We start from the raw sequence: 19,876 nt of genomic DNA on the forward strand, positions 1-19,876 counted from the left end.
GTAAAGGTGACCAATTTGCAGAAGATGACACACACTAAAAAGAAAGATCTTTAGTAAGAACTGTGATTTATGGTAAACACTGTGAGCCTAAGATTTTAAAAGACTTTGAAACTTTCTCAGAAAGGGTATTTCCCACATCTCTCCCCCAGTCCATTGCCAATTTTCTTATTTTGCCACTTTGGCAAAATCAGCATTAAATGAGTAAAAGAAACTATGTCCCAGCAATGACATTTAAATATCATGTTAAATAATAAAACTCCTATTGTAATTACATAACCATGGCAAAACTTAGGCTTCAATAGGCAACCAAAATGCATACACATACAAATCTACTTCTTCCTACCCCTTAAACACTTAAATAAATCAAAGATACAAAAGCATGTATTATTTAAGAAGCAAGGTGATCCTTGCCTGAGAGTACCTGTCTAACCCTAAAATGAATCAATATGACTTTTTTATGATCTGCATATATAGGGGATTTTTTTTTTGCTTTATTTTGAAAGCTTTAAAAGGAGTAACAGGAGAATGTTGTGGTAGACCCTCCAAGATCCATATTCCAGATACAGTAAGCCAAAGCAGTATCTGAATACAAGAAATCTGGAAATGGTTCAAAACAAATCCTTTCTGTTAAACCTGGTTATGCCATCAAAGCCTTCACTTCCAGACAATCACTTCTCAAAATACTGTCTCCTGACTGCTCACCAGAGGTTTCTCTTCCTTGACGTCAACCTTAATCTCCTGTTGTTTTCTCTGAGCTGTTTCTTCAGCATCACCCTTGGCCTGCCTTTCTTCTTCAGGAAGAGATTCCTCCTTGTCTAAAACCTGTTCTTCCACAACAGGTTGGGTAGGCTCTTTTTTATCTCCTCCATCTTTGGCCACTACTAAGGTATACGACTTTTGTTTCTTAAGCCAAGGGGGTATGAATCGAGAAATCCCCCGGCTCTCAGATGGATCTTTCTCTTTCTTCTGGCGGCGTGGGCTACTTTGGCTTTCAGCTGGAGGAGATGATTGGGAACCTTTTTCCTCCTCTGGATCAGATGTCTGATTCTGCTGATTTTCTGCTACTTCTTTCGGTTTCTCCTTGGTTGCGTCTGCTCCTAACTGGTCAGATTCTTTCTTCACTTCAGATGCGGAGCCCACTTCAGTAGTCATGGTCAACAGCTTATTCTAAAAACAAAACAAAACCACCAACAGTTATTTTACAAACTCTCCCCATTTTAGTTTGGAGGCAAGGGGCAGGGTAAAGAAGGGTGGGGAGGGGAATGGCAAAAAGATGACAAAGGAGAAAATACATTTTTTAAAAAAGGTTCAGAGGTATAAGAGAAAATGGAGACTGCTATCCTTAATGTTTAGAAATCTCTATCAGAATCGAAGAACCAAAACTAGCATCACAATAGAATTAACTGTGGTTAATTCTACAGTACAGAGAAAACTTCAAATCATCAACAGTTCTAGAAAAAGTAGTTATTGTTCAATTTCATCTAGGTATGAGAAACTAATCTACTCCCCAAATTTTTAGGGAAAATTACTTTTCTCTATACTTAGTTTTCCTCATTCACAATATTAAAGCTACTGATATTAAGCTACAATATTAAGCTACTGATAATGCTAGAAAATCCTGAGACATATTTCATTGCAATTTCACAAATTAAAACCAATACTCAAAGAAATGTTAGGTATAATAAAAACAAATTTTAAGTACTGGGTACCTAATTGTGAGAAAATTAAGATGACCACAAGTATCTTTTTTGTTCCAATATTAAACCCCATAATTCACAATCACTATTCCAATGTAAGTTAGTCTTTAAGAAAGGCACTAAAACTATAATCAAAACTCCAGAACTCCATACCACCCAACCTCCGACACAATTTTCTTAGTATATGTGATTATAGAAAAATATCTAGGGGTCCCAATTTAAACCAAATGAAGACATCATAGGAGTGAAGGAAATGCATCTAATATTCAATCCTATCAAAACTAATGAAAACAAAAATTAAAAACAAATTAAATCTCAAAGTAACAAATTGTCTAAAATTTACATAAAGAAAGAGAGACTTTCAAAGTATCATAGCAGCACTGACATAAAAAAAAAAAAAGCAGCAGGCAGGCACATGAAAAGATGCTCAACATCATTAATCAAAGAAGTGCAAACTAAAACCACAATATACCTGTCAGAATGGCTATCCTCAAAAAGAACATAAATAACGAATGTTGACATGGATGCTGAGAAAAAGGAACTCTCAAACACTGATGGAATGGAAATTGGTGCAACCACTGTGGAAAACAGTAGAGAGGTTTCTCAAAACTCTGAAAGAACTACTGTGTGATCCAGCAATGTCATTTCTGGGTATATATCAGAAACAAACACACACACACTAATTTGAAAAGATATACACACCCCAACGTTCATAGCAGCATTATTTACAACTACCAAGTCATGGAAGCAACCTCCATACCCATCAATAGAAAGATGGATAAAGATGCAGTGTATATAGCCCATAGAATACTCAGTCACAAAAAAGAATGAAGTTTTTCCATTTGCATCTGGAGGGTACTAAGCTAAATGAAATAAGTCAGACAGAGAAAGATAAATAATGTATGATATCACTCACATGCAGAATCTAAAAACTACATGAGTGAATATAACAAAATAGAAACAGATTCACAGATACAGAGAACAAATTAGTGGTTACCAGTGGTGTGAAGGAGGGACGGGCAGAATAGGGGTAAGGGATTAAGAAGTACAAAATACATAAGCTACAAGGATATATTATACAACACAGGGAATATAGCCAGTATTTTATAATAACTGTTAATGGAATATAAACTTTAAAAATAGTGAATCACTATGTTGTACACCTATAACTTACGTAATACTGTACATCAACTATACTTCAATAAAAACATTTTTTAAATAAAACAATTAGGCAGGGACAGCAGACACAGCATACTCTCCTTGCTTGCCAATGATGACAGCACTCAAAGGCCTGGCGCCCTGACCAATGGGAAATCTCACAGCTGTCTTCAAAAGTGGTACGAACTTGAAAAGTTCAAAAAACAAAGTACAGTGGATTTTATTTTTTTAAGATTTATTGAAGTATAATTCACATATCATAAAATTCACCCTTTTAAACTATACAGTTAATGATTCTAAGTATATTCAAAACATTGTACAACCATCACCACTCTCTAATCCTAGAACATTTTCATCATCCCAAAAAGAAGCCCTGTGTCATTAATAGTTACTCTCCAATCTCCTCTTCCTGCAGCCCATGGAGATCACTAAACTACTTTCACTTTGTATAGATTTGTCTATTTGACATTTCAAATAAATGGAATCATACACTATGTCGCATTTTCACTTAGCATAATGTTTTTAAGGTTCATCCATGTTGTAGTAAGTACCAGTACTATACTTGTTTTTTTTAATTATTCACCTCTTTTGCAAATTATATACCTGAGGAGTCCAATATCCAAAATAAACAAAGAACTCTTTTTTTATATATGCAAAATATTTGTATACAAAATATACAAATAGGAAAAGGAGTACGTCAAGGCTGTATACTGTCACCTTGCTTATTTAACTTATATGCAGAGTACATCATGAGAAACGCTAGGCTGGAAGAAGCACAAGCTGGAATCAAGATTGCCGGGAGAAATCTCAATAACCTCAGATATGCAGATGATACCACCCTTATGGCAGAAAGTGAAGAGGAACTAAAAAGCCTCTTGATTAAAGTGAAAGTGGAGAGTGAAAAAGTTGGCTTAAAGCTCAACATTCAGAAAACTAAGATCATGACATCCGGTCCCATCACTTCATGGCAAATGGATGGGGAAACAGTGTTAGACTTTATTTTTCTGGGCTCCAAAATCAGTGCAGATGTTGCTTGCAGCCATGAAATTAAAAGACGCTTACTCCTTGGAAGGAAAGTTATGACCAATGTAGACAGCATATTAAAAAGCAGAGACATTACTTTGTCAACAAAGGTCCGTCTAGTCAAGGCTATGGTTTTTCCAGTAGTCATGTATGGATGTGAGAGTTGGACTATAAAGAAAGCTGAGCACCGAAGAATTGATGCTTTTGAACTGTGGTGTTGGGGAAGACTCTTGAGAGTCCCTTGGACTGCAAGGAGATCCAACCAGTCCATGCTAAAGGAGATCAGTCCTGGGTGTTCATTGGAAGGACTGATGTTGAAGCTGAAACTCCAATACTTTGGCCACCTGATGCGAAGAGCGGACTCATTTGAAAAGACCCCGATGCTGGGAAAGATTGAGGGCAGGAGGAAAAGGGGGCGACAGAGGATAAGATGGTTGGAGGGCATCATCGATTCAACGGACATGGGTTTGGGTGGACTCCAGGAGTTGGTGTTGGACAGGGAGGCCTAGCGTGCTACGGTTCATGGCGTCGCAAAGAGTCGGACACAACTGAGCAACTGAACTAAACTGAACAAAGAACTCTTACAACTCAACAGCAAAGAACAAAAAAGAATTATTTTTTTAATGGGCAAAGGCTTTGAGTAGAACTCCTCCAAAGAAAAAGTGACCAATAAGTACTTGAAATGATTCTGAACACTATTAGTCATTAGAGAAATGCAAATCAAAACCACTATGAAATACCACTTTACATCCACTAGTATGGCTATAATCAAAGACAATAACACATACTGGTAAGGTTGTTGGAAAAATTGGAACCCTCAACATTGTTGGAAAGAATGTAAAATGGTACAGCCACTTGGAAATCAGTTTGGCAATTCCTCAAAAAAGTAACCATGAAGTTATTGTATGACTCAGCGATCCTACTCCTGGGTATACACACAAAAGAAAAGAAAATATATGTTTACCCCAAAACTTGTAAATGAACTTTTCTAACAGCATAATTCATAACCATCAAAAAAATGGAAACAACCCAAATGCCCACCAACTAACAGATGGATAAACAAAATGTGGTCCATCTATACAACAGAATTGAAGCAGTTTTGAAAAGGAATGAAGTACTGATACATGCTTCCATATGAACCTTCAAATCATCATGCTAAGTGAAAGAAGACAGATTGTAAAAAAGCCATTTGTATTTAATTTCCAGAATAGACAAATACCCAAGAGACAAGGAGTAAACTAGAGGTTGCAAAGGGCTGAGAGGAGTGGAGAATGGGGAGCAACTGTTAATAGGTACAGGGTTTCTTTTGGGGGTAATGAAAATATTTTGGAATTCGACGTGATAGTTGAACAACCTTGTGAGTATAGTCAAAACCACTGAATTGTAAACTTTAAAGGGGTGATATCTCAATTAAAAAATAACTTTTAAATTGTTATATACATCTAACAGGCAAGCATAAAAACATTCACTTAGCCTATATTTCACAGGCATAGGGCTTCCCTGGTGGCTCAACGGTAAAGAATCCGCCTGCTATGCAGGAAAACACCTACAAGGCAGGAGATGCAAGTTCAGTCCCTGGGAGGGGAAGATCCCCTGCAGAAGGAAATGGCAGCCAACTCTAGTATTCTTGCCTGGAAACTCCCATGGGCAGAGGAGCCTGGCGGGCTACAGCCCACAGTGTTGCAAGAGTCAGACACAATATAGCGACTACGCCACCAACCACCACCACAATGTGCCAAGTACTAAGCACATGAATAAAGACTACCTTCAAGGACAGTGGGTAAGTCAAAAGCATGCTGGTCAAAGAGCACAGGATGAACACTTAACCAGGATTAGGACGAGAGAGTTATCAGACAAATCTTTCTGCAAAAGTCAACATTTGAGTTGCTTTAAATTAATGGGTCAAAATGGGAAACATGTGCCAGACATAGGCAAGTGTGTAGAAATATGAGAATACTCCTCCCACAGGAAACTCAAAAGTACTGAACAATAACACACTGTACAAGTGAAGTTGGGGCTTGTGAGTGGAAGGAGGAAGGCGAATTGGTGATGATGAAGTAGGAGAAACAGGCTGAAGCCAGAACACAAAAGGTTTTGCATGTCATGCTAAGAAAGGTCTGGAGGCTGATTTAAAAGCAATGAGAAGAAAAAAAAAAAAAGCAATGAGAAGAAAAAAAAAGGAAAAAAAAAGAGAGAAAATAAATAAATAAAAGCAATGAGAAGTCATATAAGAGTTTCAAGTAGAGGAGTAAAGTAATCAAATTCATATTTGGATGAAATGAGAGAAAAGAATGAGATGAGAGGATGAAATACAGGATGAGAGAAAAGAATGAAATAGAAAGGTATCTAGGAGGCTGATACTATAATCTAAGCACGAGAAGATAATGGTCCTACACTATGGCAGAAGCAGTTGGGTATAGGATAAGAAATGAATCTGACGGTCAAGACAAAGATGGAACATGACGTGGCATCTATCTGAAATCAGCAAGTCAATGAGAAGAAAGAGTCCAGGAAAAGTTCCAGGTCATTAGAGACTGAGATGCTGTTAGAACCATTCATGGAAATAGGGAACACAAGGAAAAGAAGGTCTGGTCGACACAGACTTGATTTTTAGCTTATTGTGACTAAGAAGTCTGTGGAGGTGTTCAGCTGGCCACTTGACATAGAAGTCTTAAAGGGAGACCACATACACACTAGAGATACAGATTTGGAAGCTGTCATCACGTGAGAGATAACTGAAAGCACAAATAATAGTGACATCACCGAGGGAAAAAAGTGTAGTTTGAGCTTCGAGGGCTCTGAAGAGAACCCTTCTAACCACCGATATTTAAGGGACAGGTAGAGGGACAAAGGTGAGAAGAAACACACGGTAAAACAAGGAGATTAGAGCACAGTAATGTCCTTGAGGGCAATGCTACAGAAGAGGGAATAGTTAGGTAACTACATTAAATATACGTCCAATCTTACACCTTATTTTTACATGCATGAAGTTCAAAATCATGTCTTCCAGTAAGACTCATATATATATATGAGTACTTGAACTAGTTCCACATTGCACAGAAAATCTTTTTCCCTTCTTTAAGGTACCATTTTCCAGGTACCAATTAAGTGGAAAATACTATTTACATTGATCATGAAATGAGCAAAGCTGACTTTTGGCAATATTTTCTCATTACATTTGAAGAGCCAAATCAATGCCCTGGTAAAAATTAAAACAAAAATGCCTCATACTTTTCTAAGCCAACCAAGATAATTGGCAGTTCTCTAACTACTTTAGCTGTGAGAAACAATCTGGAGACTGATCAACTAAAGCTGATTTGGGTCAAAATATTTCAGAAGCAATGAAATATAAAACTAAAGTTTCCACTATTACGTTAAAAGTGTTCAGTTCAGTCACTCTGTTGTGTCCGACTCTTTGCAACCCCATGGACCGCAGTACGCCAGGCTTCCCTGTCCAACACCAACTCCCAAGCCTTGCTCAAACTCATGTCTATCAAGTCAGTGATGCCATCCAACCATCTCACCCTCTGTCGTCCCCTTCTCCTCCTGCCTTCAATCTTTCCCAGCATCAGGGTCTTTCCCAATGAGTCAGTTCTTTGCATCAGGCGGCCAAGTATTGGAGTTTCAGATTCAGCATCAGTCCTTCCAATGAATATTCAGGACTGATCTCCTTTAGGATGGACTGGTTGGATCTCCTTGCAGTCCAAGGGACTCTCAAGAGTCTTCTCCAACACCACAGTTCAAAAGCATCAGTTCTTTGACACTCAGCTTTCTTTATATTTTCTTTATATTTAAAAGTATTACTATTTGCATTTTAATCATAAAATCTATCACTGCTTACTGGGTCAAACATCACGTATATGATTTCTGCTTCTCACAACATCCCACAGGGTAGGTATTAGCCCCATTGTACAGTAATAAATGGAAGAGTGACTTGTTAAGTTACTTGTTAAGTGACTCATCTAAGGCCAATGAATGGAGGACCACATAGCTGTGTACACCTATATTTTGTACTGCAGTCACACCTCCATTGTGTATCAAAAATTGAATCAACCAGAGCCAATGACTTAGTCCTCAAAAAAAGATTCACATCAGTCTATCAAAATGACTACAGAATAACATGAATCTATTCTGTGATTTGCTATAATTAGCCCAGCGTGCATGTGTGTGTGTGCTCTGTTGTGTCTGTCTCTTTGCGACCCCATGGAATATAGCCCACCAGGCTCCTCTGTCCATAGGATTTTCCAGGCAAGAACACTGGAGTGGATTGCCATCTCTTTCTCCAGGAGATCTTCCCAATCAAGGAACTGAACCTGCATCCCGTGTGTCAGTAGGCAGATTCAGGTTCTTTACCACTACACCACATGGGAAGCCCTCCCCTCCCCCAAATAAGAAATGTACAGAGGCATTCTCACCACAAAGAAAACCATATCTGAAGGCTACTACCTGGCCATGCAGCCACCATTGAGCTGATGGATCAAAACCAAAGACAAGGTGCTACTAGAGACACAAAGAGCACAGATAAACCACACTGCAACACTAAGCCTCACAGAGCAGTCCTCTTCAAGCACAATGTACTCGCAAGACTTGTTTCCAGAATTTCAAAGCCGAGCAGTGTTGCCCATCAAAGGGAAATTACAACATAAGTTACAATGGAAATGGCTAATTGGATTGTAAATATTCAACAATAAGGGTGGATATAATTTATGTAAATAAGTACCTTCTTAAAATAGTTTCAAGAGATCGTGTTTAGATCAAACCTAAACACTACCTTCTTTGTTGATAAAACAGTTTCTTGAACAAATTACCACCATCAAGAAAACATGATTATAGCACATCCATTCACCATAATTATCATGCCTGTACCGCTCAGAGTTCCAAATGTGCATAAGCCTTTAAATACCACTGCCCACTAAAATGGAAAGTCCTCCACTAAAATGAAAGCCCCCTGAGAGTTGGAATCTTGGGATCTTTCTTTTATTTCACTGCTATGTTCCCAGCATCTAGACTGGCACAGAAGGGACATCAGATAAATATTTACTGAATGAGTGTTGTCTTCATTTTACCTTATCAACAAGGAAACTGAGGCTCAGCAAGACTAGGCTGAGCCTGAGACTTTGCCTGAGATTACAAAGCCAGGTGGGCAAAGCCAAAACCAGAAAGCACTCAAACTCAAGCAATGCTCATTCCACTAAGCTTTAACTACAAATACCTAAAATCCATCATTAATATAGTTACATAACATACTAAGTAAAGACCACCCTACTTATCAGCAACCAAAAAGAACACTGCTGTGAACAGTCAGCCCATTAGACAGGCATGAGCTTTTGACACAATTACCATGTTGGCAAGCTCCATCTGGGTTGATAAAAGCGTTCATTATTGTAATAGCTCCATGAGAAAAAGCACACATCATTTAACACAGAACCAAGCAGAAAACTATCATCAACAGAGGAGCAGCACAGGTTAGGTAAAGAGCTGTGTTACATGAAACTACTCTTTTTTCTGATGTTTAAAAGAGGAGGCAGGCTCCAAGGTGTTGTCACTACCACTAGCCTAAACTATCTACCCTGTAATATTATGCTAACACCATTAGCAAAACACCAGCCTGTAAACAGAGGACAACAGTAAGCAAAGCCAAGCAAGAAGATACACAATCAGAACACTCCTACAAAGAACTTCAAGTAGAACTTCATGTTCATTATTGGGTCCAGATGTTTCCTTAAAACCAGCGCTACTCTAAGAGCCCTCACTGTTAATAAAATCCCTGTCCAGGAGGAAGAGGGCAGGAGCCCTCTGAGTAGCTCCCATCCTCGGCTGAGATCACAAGCAACAGGAGGTCTTTGATTTCTATCGTTATCCCATTCGTTAGGGAATTCAAGATTTACAGAATGGGGAACATGCATTTCTAAACTTAAAAATGGGGGTACAGGTATGGAAAGAGGCTTTCCTTTGAGACAGGAACAAAATTGTGCAAGAAAGACAATTAAACTTTAAAAATATTGGCAACGTGTACACAGTTCCAATTTGATCACTTTCCAGTGTGACAAATCCTGTTTTTAATCCATCATTGTGACTGGGCAGAGGATATGGGGAGCCACTTTCTGATACACACCATCACTTTTTTATGTTCATCTCCCCAAACGGCCTGGATCCCAAGGAAAGGTCTTTTAATACACCTACTACCTTCCTTTAATGCACGGAATGTGAGAAAAACAAAACAGCAACCTCCAAAAAGGAATGACTAAGCAGTTACCTAACTCTACTTAGGAAGTAATAAGAGTGATGCTTCTCAAACAATTGTCAACATTTTTTTTAAGGGGAGGAGGGAAGATGAGGAGGAAGAAAGGGAGGAAAGAAGAAAAATATCTGGAGAGGGAGAAGGGATAACAAAAACAGGCAGGCTGAGAGCTGACTGAAAGTAATTCCTCTCCTTTGTCGGTTTATTTTTCTTCAATGTCAAAAGGTCTAAAAGATACTATATCCCATATCCAAATACATACAACTATATTTCAAAGGGACTATTTGTTAAATGATCTATGCAGTGAGGGTAAACAAGAGTTATTTTTTAAATAATTCAATGCTGCCCACCCTAGTTACCTTAATAACACATTACATCGTTTGTTTGGTTTCTTTTAAAGGGATAAAGGGCCTATAAGAGCGACAGAACTATTCCTATAAAGATATAAGTAAACATCTGGTTTAAATTAAACCCACATATACAAAAGATATGAACTGTAGCCCTTTGCTAACTCAAGTCTAGGCAGGATCGGATTACATTCAGAGCATGAATTTCCTCCAGCCTTTCCACTACTTTTTAACAGAACTCAAATTTTGTTCAGCTTTTCTCTCTTTTCCACATGCATGCCAGTAAAGGGTGGCTCCAGGTCAGGCCACAAGGTAATGGCATTCTGGTGTAGGGTAATCATGGTAGCTCCCCATCCCCTTGCCAGGAAAACATGTAAAAGTCTGTTGGTGGGCTCCTGGGGAAGGACGTTTCTTTCTAGAAAGATCCACAAGAAGAGAAGGCCCCTCTCCTGCCTCTAAATATTGTGTATGTGATTCCCAGAAATGCTGTTACCATCTTGAATAATCCATGAGGGAGAAAGGCCTGGAGACAAAGTGACGTATAGCAGAAGGCACTGCAAAAGTTACAAAGAGGACCAGCCTACTGTGCATGCTACCAGAGACCAGGCCCTGTATTTGAGCTTCCCATTACGTGAGATAACATACTGCCCCCTATGGTTTAAACAATTAAATCAAGGGGTACAGTTACTCGCAGTCACTATTCGTCTCTGCATATTCTGAGGCAAGCATTAGAAACTAAGCCCTAAGAAACTAGGAATACATATAGTACCAGCTCAGACAATTATTACTCCCCACTGGGTTTTAGAGCCCTCCTGCCTAAAAGCCATGGTTGTCCAAATGTTCCACTTTTTCCAGACGTTCAATTTTTTAAAACCTAGTAATAGAGTTAATGGTCTTCCCTGGTAGCTCAGCTGGTAAAGAATCTGCCTGCAATGCAGGAGACCCCAGTTTGATTCCTAGGTCAGGAAGATTCCCTGGAGAAGGGATAGGCTACCCACTCCAGTATTCTTGGGCGTCCCTGGTGGCTCAGATGGTAAAGAATCTGCCTGCAATGCAGGAGACCTGGATTTGATCCCTGGGTTGGGAAGATCCCTGGAGGAGGACATGGCAACCCACTCCAGTATTCTTGCCTGGAGAATCCCCAAGGACAGAGGAGCCTGGCAAGTTACAGTCCAAGGGTCATAAAAAGTCAGACATGACTGAGCAATTAAGCAAAGCACAGCACATTGGAGTTAATATTAGAGAGATAAGCCATTAATTCGTCATTCTATCAACTCTAAATAAAAATGAAACAAACGATCTTAGAGTTCAAAGCATGATTCCCCTTATTCATACACTGGAGAGGAGGGTGTGTAAAAATCAAGGCATTATTCTCCACAATGTCCAAGCCCCAAAACAACTAAGATAAGTGCTAACAATCTGATTTGTTAAAAGCTAGTCTCTGCTGTTCTCATTAAGAATCAAGTCAAGAAAGAAATCTGAGCAAGGCAAAGTCTTTTCCGCAGGCAACCAGGGTCATCCTAGGAACAGCTGCCCTTTCCTGGAGCTCAGTATACCAGAGGCTGTGCATAAATCATTAAGGATCCCAAAGCTACATACCATCATTCTCATAATCAAAATGCACATAAACCTTGTCATTTGGGGCGCTCCAGCCTCACACCCTCATCAAGGCGAGAGAGATATTCAGAATGCTGTTGGCTCCTCGTTAATCAATTACGAACACTGAGTTGTGGGGTCAGAATTATCAATGAACTGTGTTTGCTTCAATTCCTTCTCTCAGATGGAGCCCTGAATTTTTATAAAGGCCAGAGCCAGAGCTACATTCTTTGTGTGCGAAACCAACTATAATCTTTGGATAAAATAACATGATGGTTTGAAGATCAAGTCTAGGAACTGAAGAGACCAGGGTTAAGATTCCAGCTCTTGTCTCATACTAGCCACGGAACCACGGACAAGTTATTAAGACTCACTGAGTCTCAGTTTCCTCATCAGCAAAACAGAGATATTTATCCATACCCACTGGGTGACTCTAAGGGTTAAAGTTAGACTTCCCTGATGGCTCAGACGGTAAAGCATCTGCCTACAATGCAGGAGACCCGGGTTCAATCCCTGGGTTGGGAAGATCTCCTGGAGAAGGAAATGGCAACCCACTCCAGTATTCTTGCCTGGAAAATCTCATGGATGGTGGAACCTGGTAGGCTACAGTCCATGGGGTTGCAAAGAGTCAGACATGACTAAGCAACTTCACTTTCACTTTCAAGAGTTAAATTAGATGCTATACATAAAGTGCCTGGCACAAAATAAATTCATAATAAATGCTAGTCACAGTTATCATAGAAGGATTCTAAAAAAGAAGGGACAATATCTGTATCTTCACTAAGGATATTAATAGTAAGAACAGAAATAACAATATAATGATAATATCAGCTATTGTCTGAGCACTCTTCTAGAGATTTTACATGAAGCAATTCCTTTAATACTCACAACCGTTGTGGGAGAAACTAAAATGACTTCCATGCTGCAGATGAAGAAGGTAAACAAGGATCAAGAAGATAAATGAGGACCCACAGCATGAGCAGAGCCATACAACCAGTAAGTAAATGGAAGAGCCAGGATCCAAACCCAGGCCATCCAATTCCAAAGACTTCAGGCAATCCTGCCAGCAATCTCAAACAACTTCTCTGCAGTGTAACCAGCATCGAGCACAATTCCTTAAAGTTCATTATTTGTTGAAAAACAAAGATCCATAAACTATTACTACCATTTGGTGGTCTACAATCCAAAGCAACGTGTTTTAACAGAGCCCCTGGTAAGCATTACCCTCTTTCAGGATGTGGGTTACATCAGCATCTTAGCCCCTTCTCTCAAACAAATGTTTTCTGAGGACTGTCATAATCTATGTACCAGACATCAGTAACACAGATGAAAGAAGCCTACTCTCAGCCTCATGGGGCACAGAAGTAGCGATATTAGCAGCAATACATATTTAAACCACTCGCCATTAATTCAGAACTTTTGGTAATTTAAATTCAGAAATCACAACCAGTTTGAAAAGCTGACCATGGTTTTCTTTACAACCACCGCTGTCATCTCTTCAGGAAGTCACACATGGGAAATCTTGGTTAAAGACTCATAAAACACAAACAGGTATCACGCTTTTTAAAGAGCACATAATTCTCATTCTCAATTGTATTTGCTAGAAATATATTTGCTCTCTAGCAAAATTTAAGTAATTTGAATACAAAGCCTAATAAAATAGCCCTGGTTATAAATTTCTTCAATATCAAAACTCCAAAACAAGGAGTTTAAGGGAGATTGGACACAGGTATATTTATGACCTAGTCCCTTCGCTCTTCATCTGAATCTATCGCAACATTGTTAACAGCCTATACCCCAATACAAAATAAAAAGTTAAAGAAAAGACTTCCAAAATAAATTGTCAGCTAGGCTGACCAACCGTCCAATAGGGAAAATAGTGACTGAAGGATGAGCAAAGAGTTAAGAGGAAAAAAAGAAATACAAAGGACCCATGAAATGTATGGACCCATGAAAAGACGCTTACCACACTCATAGTAAAATAAATACAGGCTAAAACTCTAGCACGGAAAAATCCAAAAGCTTAATCATGTAATCACTGAGCAAGATTATGGGAACAGAGGCCATTCTCAGATAATTGCCAGTAAGAGAGTAAATTGGGACAGATCCAATGGGAGTCAGTTTGCCAACAGCTATCAAAGTTCCAAATGCGTACACATTCTAAACCAGTTACTCTGCTTGTGGAGATGTATCCTACAGATACATCTGAATATGTACAACACTTATGCACTGATGATTCCCTATAACACTGCTTGTAACAGCAACAGATCAATGTCCACCAATACAACAGAATACTATGCAGCTATAAAGAGAGAGAGGAAGGTTCCCCCTATTACAGAAATATCTCCCAGTTACACAAGTCCAAAAAAGTAAGATTCAGAGAGCACATTAGACCTGCTGCACCTTGTGTGCTGAAAGTAATGTGTGTGGGAGGTGTAAGTATGTGAATCCACGTGCACATATCTGCCTATATAAGCATAATGAAAACAGCAGTGATTATGGGGAATGGATGACGATCGAGTAGATGAGGTGCAGAGATACAGATATGGAGACAAAGACATCACTGAGTGGACGTTTGCAAACTGAAGACTTAAATACTTTATTAGGAGGACAATACTTCTACATTAAAATATCTGATGCATTAAGTGAGCCCAGCACAACTGGTCGGCCTTCTTGGAGACAACCTGAATGGCACACTGCCACAAGTCACGATGTCACCTTGACCTGTCACGTAGCTCTGACCTCACAAATGAACAGTCTGGGTGCAAAAGCCTTCCAATCTATTCCAGTTCAGCAGTAGCATTAAGACAGCCTAAAATAAAATTGATTTCTTAGCATATGACCTTTAAGATTATCTCTACATTCTCAAAAGAATGATTTTTCCTAGCCTCTGATTCAGCATACTTTACAAACCCTCACCTTACCCTGCATAGCCTGTTCTTGAAAGCAGGAAAAGCTCAAACACCTAAGCTTTTAGAGCAGCCAGCCAGACATCTTTTAAGAAGTACTTCAAGTATTCATTTCATAAAAATAGTAATAGCCCCTAGAGTTCCTTAGGAAACCTTGCCAGCTTTTTATCCTTCTCAGAGTGAAGCTAAAACAAAAATCTGTCTTTTGCTAACAAAAATATTGGTGCCTACACAGGTAAGCAAAAAAAAAAATTAGTATTCCTTATTCTCTGCTGGAGGAGTTGGAACAGAGAACTTGGAAATAATTTCTCTGAAAGTTGAGGAAATGTTTTCAAAGGAGAGTAAAACAGCATGGGAAGATTCTTATTAAATTCCTAAGCTGGTCACACACAAACATCTCCAATCTTGGTCTGCAGCTTCTTCTTCATTTAGAGGGAAAGGCAGAAATAAAATTGGCTTGAGCAGCATGAGGATGTCGTGTTTCCTGTCCACACCGCTTTCCCACCCCGCATCTGCTCCTGTGCTTCCATGAAGGGGGTACTGTTGTGCAAATAAGTAACTACATGTTCGCAGTGCACTGGTAGGCAGCCGGCAGTTTATTGATAATGGTCTTTTGTGATGTTCCTAGTGTTCGGGGAACATTGCTTTGGGCCACCATCATTAAACAGAACATTCTATAGAGAAGAAAAATATACCTACTTGCAGTTTCCTCCAGTGATGTCATAACTAGGCTCCCAACAGCAAAAAAAAACACCAAAATTCTCATCTTGTCATAAGAGATATCAGGGAATACACTTCTGAGTCATCCCACAACCACCTTCTGCGAGGGATCCTTACCCAGCCCCAACATAAAACTCACCTGGTATCAAGCAGTCATCTACAACCAGTCTAATATTATTTCTGTGTGAAGTAAACTCTAAATTCTTTAGCTAAAAAATAACAGTGGTTCAGGAGGCTTTTCCCAAATAAGCTAACAACAAATCCACCAAGGTTAACTGCACAGGATAAACACACAGGCTGCAGACGCTGCATTTTAATAGGTCATAAGACAAAAGCCTGTCAGACTCAATCAACTCCCCACACTATGACAAGGCCACCAGGCTGGAGCCTACACTGATCTCACACTTTCAAATCCTCTTCTCCATAAGCTTTGGAACGCTGTAGTTGACAGGCATAAATACCTAAACCTTGTCAAAAAATGGAATTCACTTTTTCAGTTTTGGTCGTTAGCTCCTCTATCATTTTAAAATATTTACAGCACTGCCAAAGAGTTACGTCAACGCATAGCATGTATTCTTAAAATATGAGACTATAAACGGAACAATTTTTCTAGCTTAGGTAAGCAGATCCCAATGTGAAGGCCAGTCCTCCAGTTGGTCGGCTGAAGGTGCCATAGACCGTTAGCATATGGACCCTCCAAAGCGTGATAAAAGCAACTTTCCCCAGGCAGGAAAAGCTGTAATTACAATGGAATTACAGACATGCCATCTGGAATGCTTAAAAACTTTTTCTTTTCCCCAAGTAGTTCTACTCTGAGCATTAGTACATTCAAAACTACTTAGTCAAAGTCTTAAACAACTACTTTTTAGGTCATGCTGGCTAGGGATAAGCTTTCACTTTGGCTAAATATATTTGTTTCTTTGGAGGTAAGATTCTCAAAATGCAACATCTGTAAACGTGATTTGGTAGAGGAATCTACTGGAGAATATGCTAGGTATTCCAACCCTTGGAACCCACCAAAAATTTCAAGCCAACAAAATTTTAAAGTTTAAAATTTCCCTTTCCAACTTTCTTTGTGATCCAGCTATGATGTTAAACAATAGGTCATCAATATATCATACAACGTGTACTGGAACACTCCAAAAGAGACAGTCCATAGAGAAGGTGGGGGTCCTATGAATGACTGTCCAGGTCATCAGCCATCAATTTCATAGACATGTATTCCCTCACCTGAGGTGTCAATAGTTTGAAGAGACAATTCTTTGTTAAACCTAAAAACAGAAAGCTAAACTTCACAAGTATATATGCACCACCCCCCCGCCCCCCAAACACTCAGTAATTTCCTCAAGGGTCTAAGAACATTCTGGGCAATGTCAACAGTAAAGAAGGAACTTACATATGTAATCTGGTCATCACAATGGTACTGCTTTTCATTTTGTTAGAAAGAAGCAATGTAACAAGTTTCTTTTCGAAGGAAGGTTGTTAGGCAGGTAAATTATATCAAAAAGAAGCATGAAGAAGACTTTCTGAATTTGGAGGTTTGAATTTGAGCAACATGGTGGGTTTTCACATTTCTTCAATGTGACAACATATTAAATATTCAGTAAAAGAAGTTGACATCTATTATTCAATTAATATTTACTTAGGCCGTGACAGCATTTAAACAATATATAATTCTTGATAGCTCTTAATGACCATTAATCTGTAGATGTCAAAAGTAAAAAGCAAATTCAAATCTCTGCTAGCCATACCGTTCTTTAATCAAAGGAGTTAATGTTTCATTTTCATGCTAATTGAAATCTATCATCTTTTAACATGCTAAAAAATAACTGTATGCTATTAACCTTACATAGTCCTCATTGTGCCTTAGGCATGATTCATTTCTGTACAGTATATAGTACCACTGAATAAATCAATTGTGAAACAGTAGAACAAATATCTGAAACCAGCTAGCTCCACTATTCTCATAGGTCAAACGTAAAAAGGCAATTATGGTAAAGATAACTTGATAAAACTCAACATTTGCCTTAGAAAATGCAAACAAATAGTCTAAAAATACATACACATTTTTCACAGGGCTTGGTTCAAATATAACTGAACATATTCCCTTGCCAGATAGTGCACATAAGTACTGTCCAAATTTTCAGTCTCCTAGATACTGACAGTCCCAAAGGCAAACTTTTTTCAAAAGCAAAAATGAGTATATACCCCCCAAACCTAACTGCTACAATAGAAATTGCCTAACACTCCCCGCCTCGAAATACATACGCAGTTTTATAGCAGTGCATAGAGCCCGCTGTCTGCTGTTCCCTGTCATTAGAAGGCTGTGGAAAGAGGATGGAAATCCAGCTTCCAACTGCTTAATGAGCAAGAGTAGCCCCACCCAGGCCAGACCCCGCTGGAGAAGGGCATGCTCAGTAGAAAAGCCCAGCATGGTTCCAAGTTACTTCATTCCTCAGCTAGAAAACCCACATGGGTCAAAGAAAAAGTCATCCTCTTGCTGTCTGTTCTACCCACTAAACGAAGAACACTTTACATAAAGAACAGTTTTAATGGCACAACTGTAATCCTATGATTATAACTGTTTACAATTCTACTACTGCTAGGAAATTTTTCCCTCATTTTTTGTATTGTTTTTACATTGCTTTGAATTTGCACCCCTCAACTTTGTTTTTATTTCTTGCTATTTTAATCCATCCTATAAATAGACACCAAAAGTACATGCATATAACATATAGTCTACTCATCTTTCTTGATAAAACTGGTATATATATTTTGATATAGAAAAGCCATTCAAATACATATATATTTTGATTGATTTGTAAGAAAATTTGATTATTCATTCACACTGTATTTAAAGGAAGGCCCGTTTCAATCTAGATTTATAGATACCATCATATTGTTACAAAGCTGATAAATTCTTGTTTTATTATTATATTGCCATCCTAAATTGACCAATGATGGATACAAAAGGTGAAATCCTACATCCATTTGTCATATGAATAAAAATACATATATAGAAGCGAGGTAAATTTATAGTCACTAAAGGGAAATACAATTATTCTAAGATTCAGGTCAGAGTGCTTTGAAAAACACCAACCTTTCTTAATTCTACATTACCATCCCCCTACTCCCTTACATTTCCACATTAAATTCTGGTTGGTTTTTCCCATAGTATAGATATTTACATTAACCAGTGAGGACCAAGATAGACTCTGCATCTAGGTATACATATTTACATCTTGACCCTGTTACCATACCACACTGCTCTCCTACCAAACAGTTCTTAAGTCAATGAGGATTATATGTTCACATTCACCTACAGCAGTCTTTTTTTAAAAAGAATTATTACAAATAAAACATTAGATAGTTAAATGAACAAGATATCACCTATACAAACTAGGAGAAAAAAAAATAAGTTTTCCTTTATAGGTACTTAATGAAAATACATTTCAGTAGCAGCTCTGAAGAGATTAATCTCTGTCAAAATGAACAAACACAAACAAAAAAACTCATTCTATATAATGGAAGTAAACTTCACTATCTACCCACAAAGCTTTCCCTAGTTCACAAAAGGGCAATATGGTGAGTTTTTTAGTAGAGCTTTATTGACTATGCCAAAGCCTTTGATTGTGTAGATCACAATAAACTGGAAAACTCTGAAAGAGATGGGAATACCAGACTACCTGACCTGCCTCTTGAAAAACCTGTATGCAGGTCAGGAAGCAACAGTTAGAACTGGACATGGAACAACAGACTGGTTCCAAATAGGAAAAGGAGTACATCAAGGCTGTATATTGTCACCCTGCTTATTTAATTTATATTCAGAGTACATCAACAGAAACGCTGGGCTGGAAGAAGCACAAACTGGAATCAAGATTGCCGGGAGAAATCTCAATAACCTCAGATATGCAGATGACACCACCCTTATGGCAGAAAGTAAAGAGGAGCTAAAAAGCCTCTTGATGAAAGTGAAAGAGGAGAGTGAAAAAGTTGGCTTAAAGCTCAACATTCAGAAAACTAAGATCATGGCATTCGATCCCATCACTTCATGGCACATAGATGGGCAAACAATAGCTGACTTTATTTTTCTGGGCTCCAAAAATCACTGCAGATGGTGATTGCAGCCATGAAATTAAAAGACGCTTACTCCTTGGAAGAAAAGGTATGACCAACCTAGATAGC

The 19,876-nt window shown here is 38.6% G+C and overlaps 1 protein-coding gene across 10 annotated transcripts in view; it reads right to left on the bottom strand.

The window, feature by feature from the left end:
• Positions 1 to 19,876, bottom strand: part of EPB41L2 (erythrocyte membrane protein band 4.1 like 2) — a 207,269-nt gene that overhangs the window by 105,439 nt on the left and 81,954 nt on the right. For 9 of the 10 annotated variants that reach the window (XM_040239212.1, XM_040239218.1, XM_040239217.1 and 6 more), the window contains exon 2: positions 703 to 1,167. In XM_040239212.1, the coding sequence (XP_040095146.1) occupies positions 703 to 1,152 (450 nt within the window). In that variant the 5' untranslated portion in view covers positions 1,153 to 1,167. Of the gene's footprint in view, positions 1 to 702; positions 1,168 to 17,959; positions 18,086 to 19,876 lie in introns of those variants that run through there. The other variant, XM_040239210.1, reaches the window with a different exon arrangement.

This window comes from Oryx dammah, unplaced genomic scaffold (genome assembly GCF_014754425.2).
Source record: "Oryx dammah isolate SB20612 unplaced genomic scaffold, SCBI_Odam_1.1 HiC_scaffold_4, whole genome shotgun sequence".
NCBI classification, from domain to species: Eukaryota; Metazoa; Chordata; class Mammalia; order Artiodactyla; family Bovidae; genus Oryx; species Oryx dammah.